This window comes from Salvelinus sp. IW2-2015, unplaced genomic scaffold (genome assembly GCF_002910315.2).
Source record: "Salvelinus sp. IW2-2015 unplaced genomic scaffold, ASM291031v2 Un_scaffold4585, whole genome shotgun sequence".
Lineage (NCBI taxonomy): Eukaryota > Metazoa > Chordata > Actinopteri > Salmoniformes > Salmonidae > Salvelinus > Salvelinus sp. IW2-2015.
The window spans coordinates 56,339-71,268 of record NW_019945855.1 but is presented as its reverse complement, the minus strand read 5'-3'; the positions used below and the strand labels follow the sequence as shown (position 1 = coordinate 71,268).

The 14,930-nt window shown below is 44.0% G+C and overlaps 1 protein-coding gene and 1 long non-coding RNA gene across 2 annotated transcripts in view; both read right to left on the bottom strand.

The window, feature by feature from the left end:
• LOC112077457 (collagen alpha-2(VI) chain-like) overlaps positions 1-9,619 on the bottom strand; it is a gene marked incomplete at its 3' end in the record, with an annotated part of 16,826 nt that extends 7,207 nt beyond the window's left edge. Inside the window, 6 exon segments of the mRNA XM_070441702.1 lie at positions 2,713-2,778; positions 4,844-4,873; positions 4,875-4,898; positions 4,900-4,926; positions 9,341-9,484; positions 9,592-9,619. Of these exon segments, the coding sequence (XP_070297803.1) occupies positions 2,713-2,778; positions 4,844-4,873; positions 4,875-4,898; positions 4,900-4,926; positions 9,341-9,484 (291 nt within the window).
• Positions 9,620-10,787: 1,168 nt separating this feature from the next.
• Positions 10,788-14,310, bottom strand: LOC112077458 (uncharacterized). Its single transcript, XR_002895420.2, has 3 exons — positions 14,100-14,310; positions 11,355-11,453; positions 10,788-10,865 (listed from the first exon to the last, which is right to left on the bottom strand). It is a non-coding gene; the product is annotated as an uncharacterized lncRNA (long non-coding RNA).
• Between the last annotated feature and the right edge of the window lie 620 nt (positions 14,311-14,930).

Below are 14,930 nucleotides of genomic sequence, written 5' to 3'. Positions count from 1 at the left end.
GTCGGAAACAATGGAATGAAAACATATTTCAACCCCTGGGGGGGGGCTCGCGGTCGGAACAGTGGAATGAAAACATATTTCAACCCTGGGGGGGGGGCTCGCCGGGTCGGAACAGTGAATGAAAACATATTTCAACCCTGGGGGGGGGGGCTCGCGGGTCGGGAACAGTGGAATGAAAAAAATATTTCAACCCCTGGGGGGGGCTCGCGGGTCGGTAAACAGTGGAATGAAAACATATTTCAACCCTGGGGGGGCTCGCGGGGTCGGAACAATTACATATTTCAAACCCCTGGGGGGGCTCGGCGGGTCGGAAACAATGGAATGAAAACATATTTCAACCCCTGGGGGGGGCTCGCGGGTCGGAACAGTGGAATGAAAAACATATTTTCAAACCTGGGGGGGCTCGCGGGTCAGAAAAAATTTAAATCATAATAATAGGACTTTTCCCAAACCCAGTAGCTGTTGTGGTTTGCATTGTGTTGAGAATATTCCACTGTGAGCGCGAGGCAGAACATCACCTAGGCCAACAGCCACACAGCAGGCAGACATCACCTAGGCCAACAGCCACACAGCGAGGCAGACATCACCTAGGCCAACAGCCACGCAGGCGAGGCAGACATCACCTAGGCCAACAGCCACGCAGGCGAGGCAGACATCACCTAGGCCAACAGCACACACGAGGCAGACACACCTAGGCCAACAGCCCACACAGCGAGGCAGACATCACCTTAGGCCAACAGCCACACAGCGAGGCAGACATCACCTAGGCCAACAGCCACGCAGGCAGGCAAGACATCACCTAGGCCAACAGCCACGCAGTGCGAGCAGCAATCACCTAGGCCACAAGCCAATAGCGAGGCAGACATCACCTAGGCCACCAGCCACGCAGCGAGGCAGACATCACCTAGGCCAACAGCACACAGCGAGGCAGACATCACTACGCAACAGCCACACCAAGCGAGCAGACATCACCTAGGCCAACAGCCACACAGCGAGGCAGACATCACCTAGGCCAACGCCGCCACGCAGGCGAGGCAGACATCACCTAGGCACCAGCCACGCAGCGAGCAGACATCACCTAGGCAACAGCCACGCAGGAGGCAGACATCACCTAGGCAACCCAGCCACGCAGCGAGGCAGACATCACCTTAGGCCAACAGCCACGCAGCGAGGCAGACATCACCATAGGCCAACAGCCACGCAGGCGAGGCAGACATCACCTAGGGCCAAACAGCCACGCAGCGAGGCAGGGGACAATCACCTAGGCAACAGCCACGCAGCGAGGCAGCACATTCACCTAGGCCAACAGCACAGCAGCGAGGCAGCAGCAGATGACTCACCTAGGTTCCACCAGCCACGCAGCGAGGCAGACATCACTAGGCCACACCAGCACCACGGCAGCGAGAGGCAAGACATCACCTAGGCCAACAGCCACGCAGCGAGATGGCAGACATCACCTAGGCAACAGCACGCAGCGAGGCAGACATCACCTAGGGCCACCAGCCACGCAGCGAGGCAGACATCACCTAGGCCAACAGCCACGCAGCGAGGCAGACATCACCTAGGCAACCAGCCACGCAGCGAGAGTGGAGCAGGGACCTGGCCTTTACTTGTGCGGTTCTGATTTGTCCACGCATAGAGCGTATGTTCCCTCTCCTCACGTAAGAATATGACACGTTGACAAGTTTACATTCCCTGGATAGCCTGGCTTAAGTGAAAATGTCTAACGCAGACCTACCCAGAGAAACAAACAGGAAGGTTATGATCAGGGACTAGGCTAACCATGTTGGAAACAGGTGCTGCGGGATTTAAATCCCCACTTTGGAAGGACAACAACACGGTAGATGGATACACAGCCTTCACAAAGTGCAACCAAGTAGGCCTATTGTTTTCAATAATTCTGTTACTTATCACTTAATTATTACATTAATTCAGGCTTTCGTTCATTACGCAGGTAAACTGGCGCGGCTGGTAAAAGTTTGAGTGGCCTACTAAATAAATTACCTATTTTTTGCTGAAATCAGCGGATGTGGTGGATTGAGTCCATAATATCTCCAGTTTAAACTGACGGATTCTGATTGGGATTTTTTATTATGTTACTTAGATTGACGCACCGGTGCGTCAATAGACTCTTACAGATGTATTACATCCGTTCATTATAACATAGTCAGGCTATATGAATTGTAAACCAGTACGGCGCTGGTAAAAATTTGAGTAGCCTATTCTTCCATATTCCATTTTGGGACTAGTTTATTTAAGTTGAATTAGGCCTAAACTATTTGATGATCTAAACAATATTGAATGTAAAGGTATTGTTTTGTGTCGACTATAGGCTTTCATTAGGTAGGAAGGCTAATTACAAGGCTCTTTTTTTTTCTCTCAAAGTGATTTGAGAGACGCATCGCAATATGAAAATAAAAATATATCGTTCTTAATTCTTGGAATGGTTTCCTTTTCTATAAATGTTGAATAGACATATGCAGACAAATTAATTCATACAGGGAGTAGCCTAAAAGCCTAGTACTCTGGAGTCATAAAAACTATTCAATAAATTGATGTTATTTCGCAGGTAACGGATCGGCTCTCGGAAACAATTCTATGTGGGTGGGTCGGGCTGCAGAGAAAATGATGTCCTGATGTCGGATATTGGGTGAGGCTCGGAAGCGTGTGGAGTCTATAAAAAACGGACCCGTCCAGGACTCTAGAGTGTACCTTCTGTCCTCGGTGTCCTTCAGGACCAGGAGGTCCATCTGTCTCCAGACACTTCACCTTGTAGCACTGAGAGAGACCACATGTATGGAATACAGGTATCAATATCAACATCTAGTGCATCTGTTATCATAGTATATAATAGTATATAATCATATATAATAGTATATAATAATATATAATAGTATGTAAACCATATATAAGATTATAAAAAAAGTATATAAGCAGTATATACTCATATATTAATCATTTAATAATAGCATTATAATCATATATAATAGTATATAATGATAATATAATATATATAATAATATAAAATAGGTTATATATAGTTATATAATCATATATAATAGTATATAATTAGTATATCATCATATATAATAGTATATAAATTCATATATAATATTAATATAATCATATATTAATAGTATATATCATATATAATAGTATATAGTAGTATATAATAGTATAAAATAGTATTTGAATAGTATTTAATAGTATATAGTCATATCTAATCAAGTCTAGAATAGTATATAATAGTATATAAGCATATATAATAGTATATTAATAGGTATATAAATCATTATATAAAGAGCATATAATATATATCATAGTATATAATCATATATAATAGGATAGAATGCTATATACTAGTATAAAAAGTATAACTAGTATAATAATAGTATATAATCATATCTAATCAAAGTAGGAATATATATAATAGTAGATAAAGTATATAATCATATATAATAGTATTATAATCATATATAATAGTATATTAATCCATATATAATAGTATATAATAAGTAGTATAATCATATCTAATCAAGAGAAAGGATAATAGTAATAAATTTGAAGTTTAATAAAAACAAGTTACAAATTTTTAAATAGTTAATAATTTTAAAAAAAACTTTAAGTATTTCTAAATCAAGGTAGAATGGGTATATAGGTATATAAATAGTATATACTAGTATATAATATTATATAATCAAGTAAATAGTATATAATAGTATATAATAGTATAAATAGTACTATAATCAAGTAGAATGATTGGCATAATTAGTATATATAGTATATAATCAAGTAGAAATAGGTTAATAATAGTATATAATAGAATATAATAGTATATACTCATATAGAATAGTAGAATAGGGTTATACTAGTATATAATGGGTATATAATCAAGTAGAATTGGGTATTGCTAGGTTGCTTTGTATGTAACATTGTGTAATTCTCTCTTGGTCTCAACCTCCTTGATTAGGCCAGATGGGTCTGGGAAAAAAGGAAAACACAAAAATATTTTACTTAAACATTGAAAAATTGTTTATTGAATATGATCATTCACAGTGTGTGTTACCATTTGTATTGATGATGAGGGTCTATAATGGTCCAGCTTTATAACGTCATGTTAGTGGTGTTGTGTTACTGTCGTTTAGTGTTGTGAACGTGTTTAGCGTGTGGGTGTGTGTTGTGTGTGTGTGTGTGGGTGTTTGTGTGTGTGTGTGTGTGTGTGTGTGTGTGTGTGCCATGTGTGTGTGTGTGTGTGGAATGTGGTGTGTGTGTTAGTGTATGTGTTAAGTGTAGTTTGTGTGTGTGTGTTGTGTGTGTGTGTGTTGTGTGTGTGTGGTGTGTGTGTAGTGGTGTTTGTGTGTTTTGTGTGTGTTTTTGTGTATGTGTTTGTGTGTGTTTGTGTGTGTGTGTTAGTGTGTGTGTTACCATGGTATTGATGATTAAGGTCTATAATGTCCAGCTGTATAAACAGTTATGTTAGTGTCGTGAAACATGTTAGCGTGTGGGTGTGTGTGTGTGTGTGTGTGTGTGTTAGGTGTGTGTTACCATTGGTCTTGATGAGCGGTCTATAGTGTCCAGCTGTATAACAGGCTTGGTGCACTGAGGTCGACAGCCAGGAAAGTCTTTTCTGTAGACGTGGGGATGCCGGAGAGTTAGCAATCTCCCTCAGACCTGTCTCAGTTCCACGTTTCTTCGTTGCCGCGGACCACAAACATTCTGAGTGCCCTCGTCGCGCGCTCTCTCCGCGTCACCTTTCACCCCGCCCACACGGGTTTCCTGTCACGTGACCGTCGGTAATGGACGGACAAGCGTAATCGCAGCGCTCCGCGGGTTAGAGGCGAACGTGAAACATTTCCTGTGTCATGTTAGCGATGGGCGCAGTCGATGTAGGTTCCCTTTACCCAGGTACCGGATATTCCTCAAACCCTGAAAAAAAAAAAAACATCAACAACACGCCATAAACAAACACAGGCATAAACAACAACACAGCCATAACAACAACAGGTCCCTCTAACCAGGTACTTATATACCCCTGAAAAACAACCACCAGGTCCCCTCAAAAACCAGGTTTTACTATATACCCCTGAAACAACACCAGGTCCTCTAACCAGGTACTATATACCCCTGAAACAAACACCAGGTCCCTCTAACCAGGTTACCTATATTACCCCTGAAAACAACCACCAGGTTCCTCTAACCAGGTTACTATATACCCTGAAACAACACCAGGGTCCCTCTAACCAGGTACTATATCCCCTGAAACACCACCAGGTCCCTCTAACAGGTACTATATACCCCTGAACAACACCAGTCCCTCTAACCAGGGTACTATTATACCCCTGAAACAAACACCAGGTCCCGCTAACCAGCGTACTTATTACCCCTGAACAACACCAGGTTCCCTCTAACCAGGTACTATATACCCCTGAAACAACACCAGGTCCCTCTAACAGGTACTATATACCCCTGAAACAAAACACCAGGTCCCTCTTAACCAGGTACTATATACCCCTGGAAACAACACCAGGGTCCCTCTAACCAGGTACTATATTACCTGAAAACAACACCAGGGTCCCTCTAACAGGTACTATTATACCCCTGAAAACAACACCAGGTCCCTCTAACCAGGTTACTAAATATTACCCCTGAAACAACACCAGGTCCCTCTTAACCAGGTACTAAACAAAACAAAAGTTGGTATTGTGGAGGTTCAACCTGTATGAAACTGTTTTTAATGTGTGCTCCATGCAGGGCGTGAATTCCTACATTTAATGGAAAACCAAAACAGTGTACAGCATAAATAGCAATCAATCTAACCCTAACCCAATCAACCCTAACCAATCTAACCTAACCCAATCATCTAACCCTAACCCAATCTAACCCTAACCCAATCTAACCCTAACCCAATCAATCTAACCCTAAACCCAATCAATCTAACTAACCCTAACCCTAACCCGTAACCCAATCTACCCAACCCAATCAATTTACCCGAACCCAATTCTAAACCTAACCCAATCTAACCCTAACCCAATCAAATCTTAACCCTATCCCATCAATCTAACCCTAACCCAATCTAACCCTTAACCCAAAATCAATCTAACCCTAAACCCAATCTAACCCTTAACCAACAGGTCTAACCCCAACCCAATCTAACCCTATCCCTAACCTAATCTAACCCTAACCCCAATCTAACCCTATCCCAATCAATTAAACCCTAACCCAATCTAACCCTAACCCAATCTAACCCTAACCCAATCAATCTAACCCTAACCCAATCAATTAACCCTATCCCAATCAAATCTAACCCTATCCCAATCAATTCTAACCCTATCCAATCTAACCCTATCCCAACTCATCTAAACCTAACCCAATCTAACCCTATCCCAATCTAACCCTAACCCAATTCTAACCCTGAACCAAATGCTAAACCCTAACCCAATCAAATCTAACCTACCCCAATCAATCTAACTAACCCTACCCTAACCCCTAACCTACACCCAATCTAACCCTAACCCAATCAATCTAACCCTAACCAATTCAATCGAACCCTAATCCCAATAGCTACACCCTAACCCAATCTAACCTTAAACCCTTAACCCAATCGAACCCATAACCCAATCAAAGTCTAACCCTTTAAACCCAATCTAACCCTAACCTAACCAATCTAACCCCAACCAATTAAACCCAAACCCAATCTAAAACCCTAACCCATCTAACCCTAACCCAATCATCTAACCCTAACCCAATCTAACCCTAACCCTAGACCAATCTAACCCTAACCCAAATTCTAACCCTAACCCAATCAATCTAACCCTAACCCAATCTAACCCTAACCCAATCAATCTAACCCTAACCCCTAACCCAATCTAACCCTAACCCAATCAGTCTAACCCTAACCCAATCTAAACCCTAACCCAACTTCTAACCTAACCCTAACCCAATTCTACCCTAACCCTAACCCAATCTAACCCTAACCCAATCAGTCTAACCCTAACCCAATCTAATCCTAACCCAATCTAACCCTACTAAATCAATCTAACCGTACCCAATCTAACCCTAACCTAACCAATCAATCTAACATAACCCAATCTAACCCTAATCCAATCAGTCTAACCTCTAACCCAATCAACTACTAAACCCAATTCTAACTCTAACCCAATCAGTCTAACTCCTAACCCAATCTAAACCCTAACCCAATCAGTCTAACCGATACACCCAATTCAGTCAACCCTAACCCAATCTAACCCGTAACCCAATCAGTCTTAACCAAACCAATCAGTCTAACCCAACAATACCCAATCTAACCCTAACCAATCAGTCTAAACCTAACCCAATCTAACCTAACCTAGACCAATCTAACCCTAACCAATCTAACCCTAACCCAATCTAACCCTACTAACCCCAAATCTACCCTAACCCTAACCCAATCAGTCTAACCCTAACCCAATCTAACCCCTAACCCTAGATCAATCTAACCCTAACCCATCTAACCCTACCCAATCAATCTAACCCTAACCCAATCTAACCCTAACCCAAATTCAGTCTAACCCGTCTAACCCAATCTATAACCCTTAAACCCAATTCAATCTAACCCTAACCCTAACCCAATCTAACCTAACCCAATCAGTCTAACCCTAAACCCAATCTAACCCTAACCCAATCTAACCCTAACCCTAAACCATCTAACCCTAATACCCTAACCCAATCTAACCCTAACCCAAATCAGTCTAACCCTAACCCCAATCTAATCCTAACCCAAGTCTAACCCTAAACTAAATCAATTCTAACCCGCTAAAACCCAATCTAACCCTAACCCTAACCCAATCAATCTAACCATAACCCAATCTAACCCTAATCCAATCAGTCTAACTCTAACCCAATCAATCTAACCCTAACCCAATCTAGACTCTAACCCAATCAGTCTAACCCTATACCAATCTATAACCCTAACCCAATCAGTCTAATCCATAACCCAATCAGTCTAACCCTAACCCAATCTACCCATCCAATCAGTCAACCTAACCCAATCTCACCCTAACCCAATCTAACTCTAACCCTAACCCAATCTAACCCTAACCAATCTAACCCTAACCCAATCTAACCCTAACCCAATCTAAACCCAATCAATCTATAACTGGATAACGTGTTTTTTGTGTACATTTGTGTGTATGTGTGTATATGTGTGTTTGTGTCTATCGTGTGTGTGTGTGTTGTGTTTGTGTTGGTGTGTTAGCATTTGTGTGTGTTGTGTTTGTGTTTGTGTGTATATGCTTTGCGTGTGTGAGGCATGTGTATGTGTGTGTGTGTGTGTGTGTGTGTGTGTGTGCGTGCGTGCGTGTGTGCGTGCGTGCGTGCCTGTATGTGTATGTGTGCGTGTGTTTGGTATTGCTATTTTATTAGGATCCCCATTAGCTGTTGCAAAAGCAGCAGCTACTCTTCCTGGGGTTCCACACAGAACATGAAACACAATACAGAATGACATAATACAGAACATCATTAGACAAGAACAGCTCAAGGACAGAACTACATACCTTTATAAAGACACACGTAGCCTACATATCAATGCATACAGTCAAATAGGGGAGAGGCGTTGTGCCATGAGGTGTTGCTTTCTCTGTTTGTTGAAACCAGGTTTGCTGTTTATTTGAGCAATATGAGATGGAAGGAAGTTCCATGCAACAACCATTGAATCTATATGTTTTGACCATGACAGTTTACAATCTAAGGTAACGCCAAGTAATTTAGTCTCTTCAACTTGTTCAAAAGCCACACCATTCATTACCAGATTCAGCTGAGGTCTAGAACTTAGGGAATGAGTTGTACCAAATACAATGCTCTTAGTTTTAGAGATGTTCAGGACCAGTTTATTACTGGCCACCCATTCCAAAACAGACTGCAACTCTTTGTTAAGGGTTTCAGTGACATCATTAGCTGTGGTTGCTGATGCGTAAATGGATGAATCATCAACATACACAGACACACATGCTTTGTTTAATGCCAGTGGCAGGTCATTGGTGAAAATAGAAAAGAGGGCCTAGAGAGCTGCCCTGCGGTACACCACACTTTACATGTTTGACATTAGAGAAGCTTCCATTAAAGAAAACCATTTGAGTTCTATTAGATGGATAGCTCTGAATCCACGATATGGCAGAGGTTGAAAAGCAATAACATACGTTTTCTCAACAGCAGGTTATGATCAATAATATCAAAGGCTTCACTGAAATCTAACAGTACAGCTCCCACAATCTTCTTATTATCAATTTCTTTCAACCAATCATCAGTCATTTGTGTCAGTGCAGTACATGTGGAGTGCCCTTCTCTATAAGCATGTTAGACCCACCTGAATGAAGGCGTCCTTGGCCTGTATGCGGCTGAAGATCTGTTGTGTCTGGGAGAAGTGTAGTCCTCCTAACTGCCATCTGATCTGGACCAGACCTTTATAGTCAGCATCCTCCAGACGCTCTGCAAAACGCTCCGTAAACATCTGCACACACATCAAGGAAAATGAAGGGTTTAGAAAAATATCTATCCATCCATCCATCTATCTATGATCCATGGGGAGGGGTAACATTATAATATAGTAGTAGGAACCTTAATGCTCTCCACCAGTGATCCAGGGGGAGGGGGAACATTATAATATAGTAGTAGGAACCTTAATGCCTGCCGCAGTGATCCAGGGGGAGGGGAACATTATAAATATGAGTAGTAGTGTAGGAACTTAATGCTACTTGCCAACCAGTTGATCCAGGGGGAGGGGGAACATTATAAAGTAGATTTAGTAGTAGGAACCTTAATGTGCTCCCACCAGTGATCCAGGGGGAGGGGAAACATTATAATATAGTGTAGAGACCTTAATGCTCTCCACCAGTGATCAGGGGGAGGGGAACATTATAATATAGTGTAGTAGGTAGACCTTAATGCTCTCGTGTCAACAGTGATCCAGGGGAGGGGGAACATAATAATATAGTAGTAAGGGAACCTTAATGCTCTCACCAGGTGATCCAGGGGGAGGGGGAACATTATAATATAGTAGTAGGAACTTAATGTCTCCACCAGTTGATCCAGGGGGAGGGGAACATTAATATATAGTAGTAGGAACTTAATGTCTCCACCAGTGATCAGGGGGAGGGGAACATTATAATATAGTAGTAAGGAACCTTAATGCTCCTCACCAGTGATACCAGGGGAGGGGGAACATTATAATATAGATAGTATAGGAACTTAATGCTCTCCACCAGTGATCCAGGGGGAGGGGAACATTATAATATAGTAGTAGGAACCTTAATGCTCCACCAGTGATCCAGGGGGAGGGGAACATATAATATAGTAGTAGGAAACCTTAATGCTCTCCACAGTATACAGGGGAGGGGAACATTATATATAGTAGTAGGAACCTTAATGCTCTCGCACAGTGATCCAGGGGGGGGGAACATTATAATATAGTAGTAGTAGTAGGAACTTAATGCTCTCCACCAGTGATCCAGGGGGAGGGGAACATTATAATATAGTAGTAGGAACCTTAATGCTCTCCACCAGTGATCCAGGGGGAGGGGGAACATTATAATATAGTAGTAGGAACCTTAATGCTCTCCACCAGTGATCCAGGGGGAGGGGAACATTATAATATAGTAGTAGGAACCTTAATGCTCTCCACAGAATATATAGGAGGACCTAATGCTCCTGACAGAGGAGGAGGAGAACAATTATAATATAGTGTAGTAGTTAGGATACTATGACTCTCCACACAGTGTACGCAGGGAGGAGGACATTTGATATGAGTGTGCGACCTTTGCTCCAGTATTCAGACGGTTTCAGGGCGATTTAAGTCGTCTAAAGTACACATTATAGGAACCCATCTGTTTACTCTGCGGACACACACAACATACAACCACAAGCACTAAACACACGACATTGCACACACACACCACACAACACACACACACAACACACACACACCACGCAGCACACACCAACACACACATCACCTACACACACAAACCTTGTAACATGTTAACAGAAACGCATCATTTGTAAACATAATCCAATTACATATAAACTGATTTAAAGTAATGTATTGGATTTATTGTTGATGTAACCAAAAGAGAACATCAAGAACATCGTCTGAGAATGAAATCTGTGATATTTAATACAGGTGAATGAGTCCAATGACACATTTCTATGGCCCAATTTAGTGCACTACTTTAGACCAGGGCCCTATATAGTGCACTACTTTAGACCAGGCCTATATAGTGCCTACTTTAGACAGGCCTATTAGTGCATACTTTGACCAGGACCACTGGGGACTGGAGTATGATGACAGAACCAGACAGTTGCATGGTGTAAAGGGAACTCACTGTTGCATTCTGGGACGGCCTGTGCGTGTTGCCGCGGCTCCGAACAGGAAGCAAAGCGCGATGACCTCGGACTCATCATCATCTCTCCTTCTAACTGACCTGACACACACACACACCACCACACACACACACACACACACACACACACACACACACACACACACACACACCACACCACACACACACACACACAAATACAATTACATTAGCATAGAATTCATACAGATACCCCTCACATACAGATACCCCTCACATACAGATGCCTGGACAGTAATAGGAAGTCAGATCAGTTCTAGTGTCTAAGACACTACTTCGCAGTAGTAGCTGTGACACTAGAGAATTCTGGTTAGAGGCCGGCTCTGTCTAGTGGTCCTAAGAATGCTCATCACGCGTTAGCTGTGCTAGAGATTCTGGGTTTAGATCCAGGCTCCATCACAGTGTATGCTGTGACACTAGAGATCCTGGTTAGAGTCCAGGCTCCATCACAGTGTTCTGTGTGACACTAGAGATCCTGGTTCTAGTCAGGCTCTGTCTCAGTGGTCTAAGACACTGCATCACAGTGTTAGCTGTGTCACTAGAGATTCTGGTTAGAGTCCAGGCTCCATACAGTGTTAGCTGTGACACTAGAGATTCTGGTTAGAGTCCAGGCTCCATCCAGTGTTAGCTGTGAACTGGAGATTCTGGTTAGAGTCCAGGCTCCATCAAGTGTTAGCTGTGACACTGAGATCTGGTTAGAGTCCAGGCTCATCACAGTGTTAGCTGTGACACTAGAGATCTGGTTCTAGTCCAGGCTCTGTCTAGTGGTCCTAAGACACTGCATCACAGTGTTTGCTGTGCACAGACGATCCTGGTTCTAGACCAGGCTCTGTCGCAGCTGGCCGCGACCGGGAGACCCATGGGGCGGCGCACAATTGGTCCGGCGGGTTAGGGGAGGGTTTGGCCGGCACGCCAAACCATCACGCACTAGCGACTCCTGTGGCGGGCCGGGCGCAGTGCACGCTGACACGGTCGCCAGGTGTACGGTGTTTCCTCCAATACATTMGTGCAGCTGGCTTCCGGGTTAAGTGGGCATTGTGTCAAGAAGCAGTGCGGCTTAGTTGTGTTTCGAAGGATGCACGGCTCTCGACCTTCGCCTCCCCCGATTCCGTACGGGAGTTGCAGCGATGGGACAAGACTGTAACTACCAATTGAAATAATAGAATATAAAGAGAGATTGACCAACTGTGGAGCTGGTTGCCATGTTGTGGAGCTGGTTGCCATGTTGTGGAGCTGGTTGCCATGTTGTGGAGCTGGTTGCCATGTTGTGGAGCTGGTTGCCATGCTGTGGAGCTGGTTGCCATGTTGTGGAGCTGGTTGCCATGTAGGTGCCTGCCTCTCAACATCTCACCCATTCATTTATGACCAGCAGTGGTGGCTGGTGGGCTGAGATATCAGAGGACAGGCTAATTGGAATAAATGGAACGTTATAAAACTCATGGTTTCTATTGTTCTCTCCTCTCCTCCCTTAACTTCTCTTCTCTTCTCTCTCCTCTCCTCTCCTCTGTCTCCTCGTTTCTCCTCTCTCTCCTCTACTCCCTTCGCTTCTCCTCTCTCTCTCCTCTACTGTCCTCTCTCTCTCCTCTCATCTCCTCTCTCTCCTCCCTTAACTTCTCTCCTTTCCTCTCCTCCCTTAACTTCTCTCCTCTCTCTCCTCCCTTCCCTTCTCTCCTTTCCTTACTTGTCCTCTCTCTCCTCTTCTTTCCTTTCTTCACTTCTCCTCTCTCTCTCCTCTCTTAATTTCTCGCTCCTCTCCTCTCCCTTCTCTCCTATCTTCTCTCCTTTTCTCGTCTCCTCTTCTTTTCCATTCCCTTCCCTTTTCTCTTCTCCTCCCCTCTCCTCCTCCGCTCCACTGTTTCTGAAACCCTCACAACACGTAGCACCTGTAGGCCTATAGAATGGCTACAAACAGACACACGCACACACACACACAGACACACGCACGCACGCACGCACACACACATACACACACACACACACACACACACAAAGAAAGTCACGCCCACCGACTATACAACTTTCCATGGACATGCGCTCCTGCAGCCTCCTCTCGTGGTAAGATCCGGTAATGCATGGTTTAATGGGGACGAACTGGGAGGCTTGTTCTGCGTCCCAGTTACACAGGGTGCGTTCCAGATACACAGGGCGCGTTACACAGGGTGCATTCCACAGGGTGCGTTACACAGGGTGCGTTCCAAATACACAGGGTGCGTCCCAGACACACAGGGTGCGTTCCAGAATAATACACACATTCACTGCGCAAACCTGAGCAGAATATTATATATTTACAATAAATGTAACGTCTCAGGAACGATACGAAAACGAAATCATGGATATCTAATGTGTGCAGGCCTGCATCTGGGACGCACCCAGTCAGGACTGAACAGAGTCCAGCTGAACTAAAGTATACGCAGCATTTTAACAACTCTGTCTAAGATGGGAAATGTATCGTTTGCCAAATCGTTTATAGCTAACTAACGGGTCTTCAAATGAGGGTGGAGGCAATGCGCGTTCATGTATTCAAATACATCACAAACACATTTACTACATAACGTATATTTAAATCGGATATGAATGATAATCGAGACAGAAAGACATAGAGACAGAGAAAGAAAGAAAGAAAGAATGAAAGAAAGAGAGGGAAAGAGAGAGCGACTTGGGCGAATTTACCGCAGAGATACTGCAACAGTTGAAACTTTCCAAACTCACCCAAAACTTTAGAATAACAGCGCGTAGGACCCTCTCTGGATCAGTCACTCATCTCGTGGGAAAGAGAACGGGAGGAAAGGAGGAGAAAAAGAGAGGAATAAAATAATAAAGTCCTGGATACGCGCGAGGTCCAGGCGTCCTTCAGAAGAAGAGGCGCTCGCTCTACCGTTTGTCTCCTTGAGCTCGAGCTGTTCTGATCCCTCCTCCTGTTCTCCCGKCTGCGTCCGCGTGGAGGCGCCCTAGGTCCACAGGAGGGGTGTGTGCGTGCGTGTATGTGTGCGTGCGTGTTTACGAGCGCGCGCGTGTGTACGTGCACTTGTGTTGGTGCGCGCCCCTGTTAATCTCCGTTCAGCATTCAGTGATATGACTTGTTTTGATTGTGCCTTGCAGCAGGGCTTGAGACAGCTCAGGAGGCTCTAAGTCGACCATATGAGTGCTTATAGCGAGGCCTGGGGCCTGGGCACACACTTAGCTCATACACAGACCATGGTGCACAGCATCTGGTTGGTAATAGAACACACATGGATGGATTCACAGGGAAATGGACTGGGATTGGCACTAGGCACATTTTAGAGCTCTACACACACGCACGCACACACGCACGCACGCACGCACACACGCACACACACACTACATGTGGAGATGTGGGCTGTGTCTGGTAGTGATTTGAAGACATGAGGCGTTTATACTAAACATCACTGAATACAAAACCGTGTGTGTGTGTGTGTGTGTGTGTGTGTGTGTGTGTGTGTGTGGTGTGTGTGGTGTGTGTGTGTGTGTGTGTGTGTGTGTGTGTGTGTGTGTGTGTGTGTGTGTGTGTGTGTGTGTGTG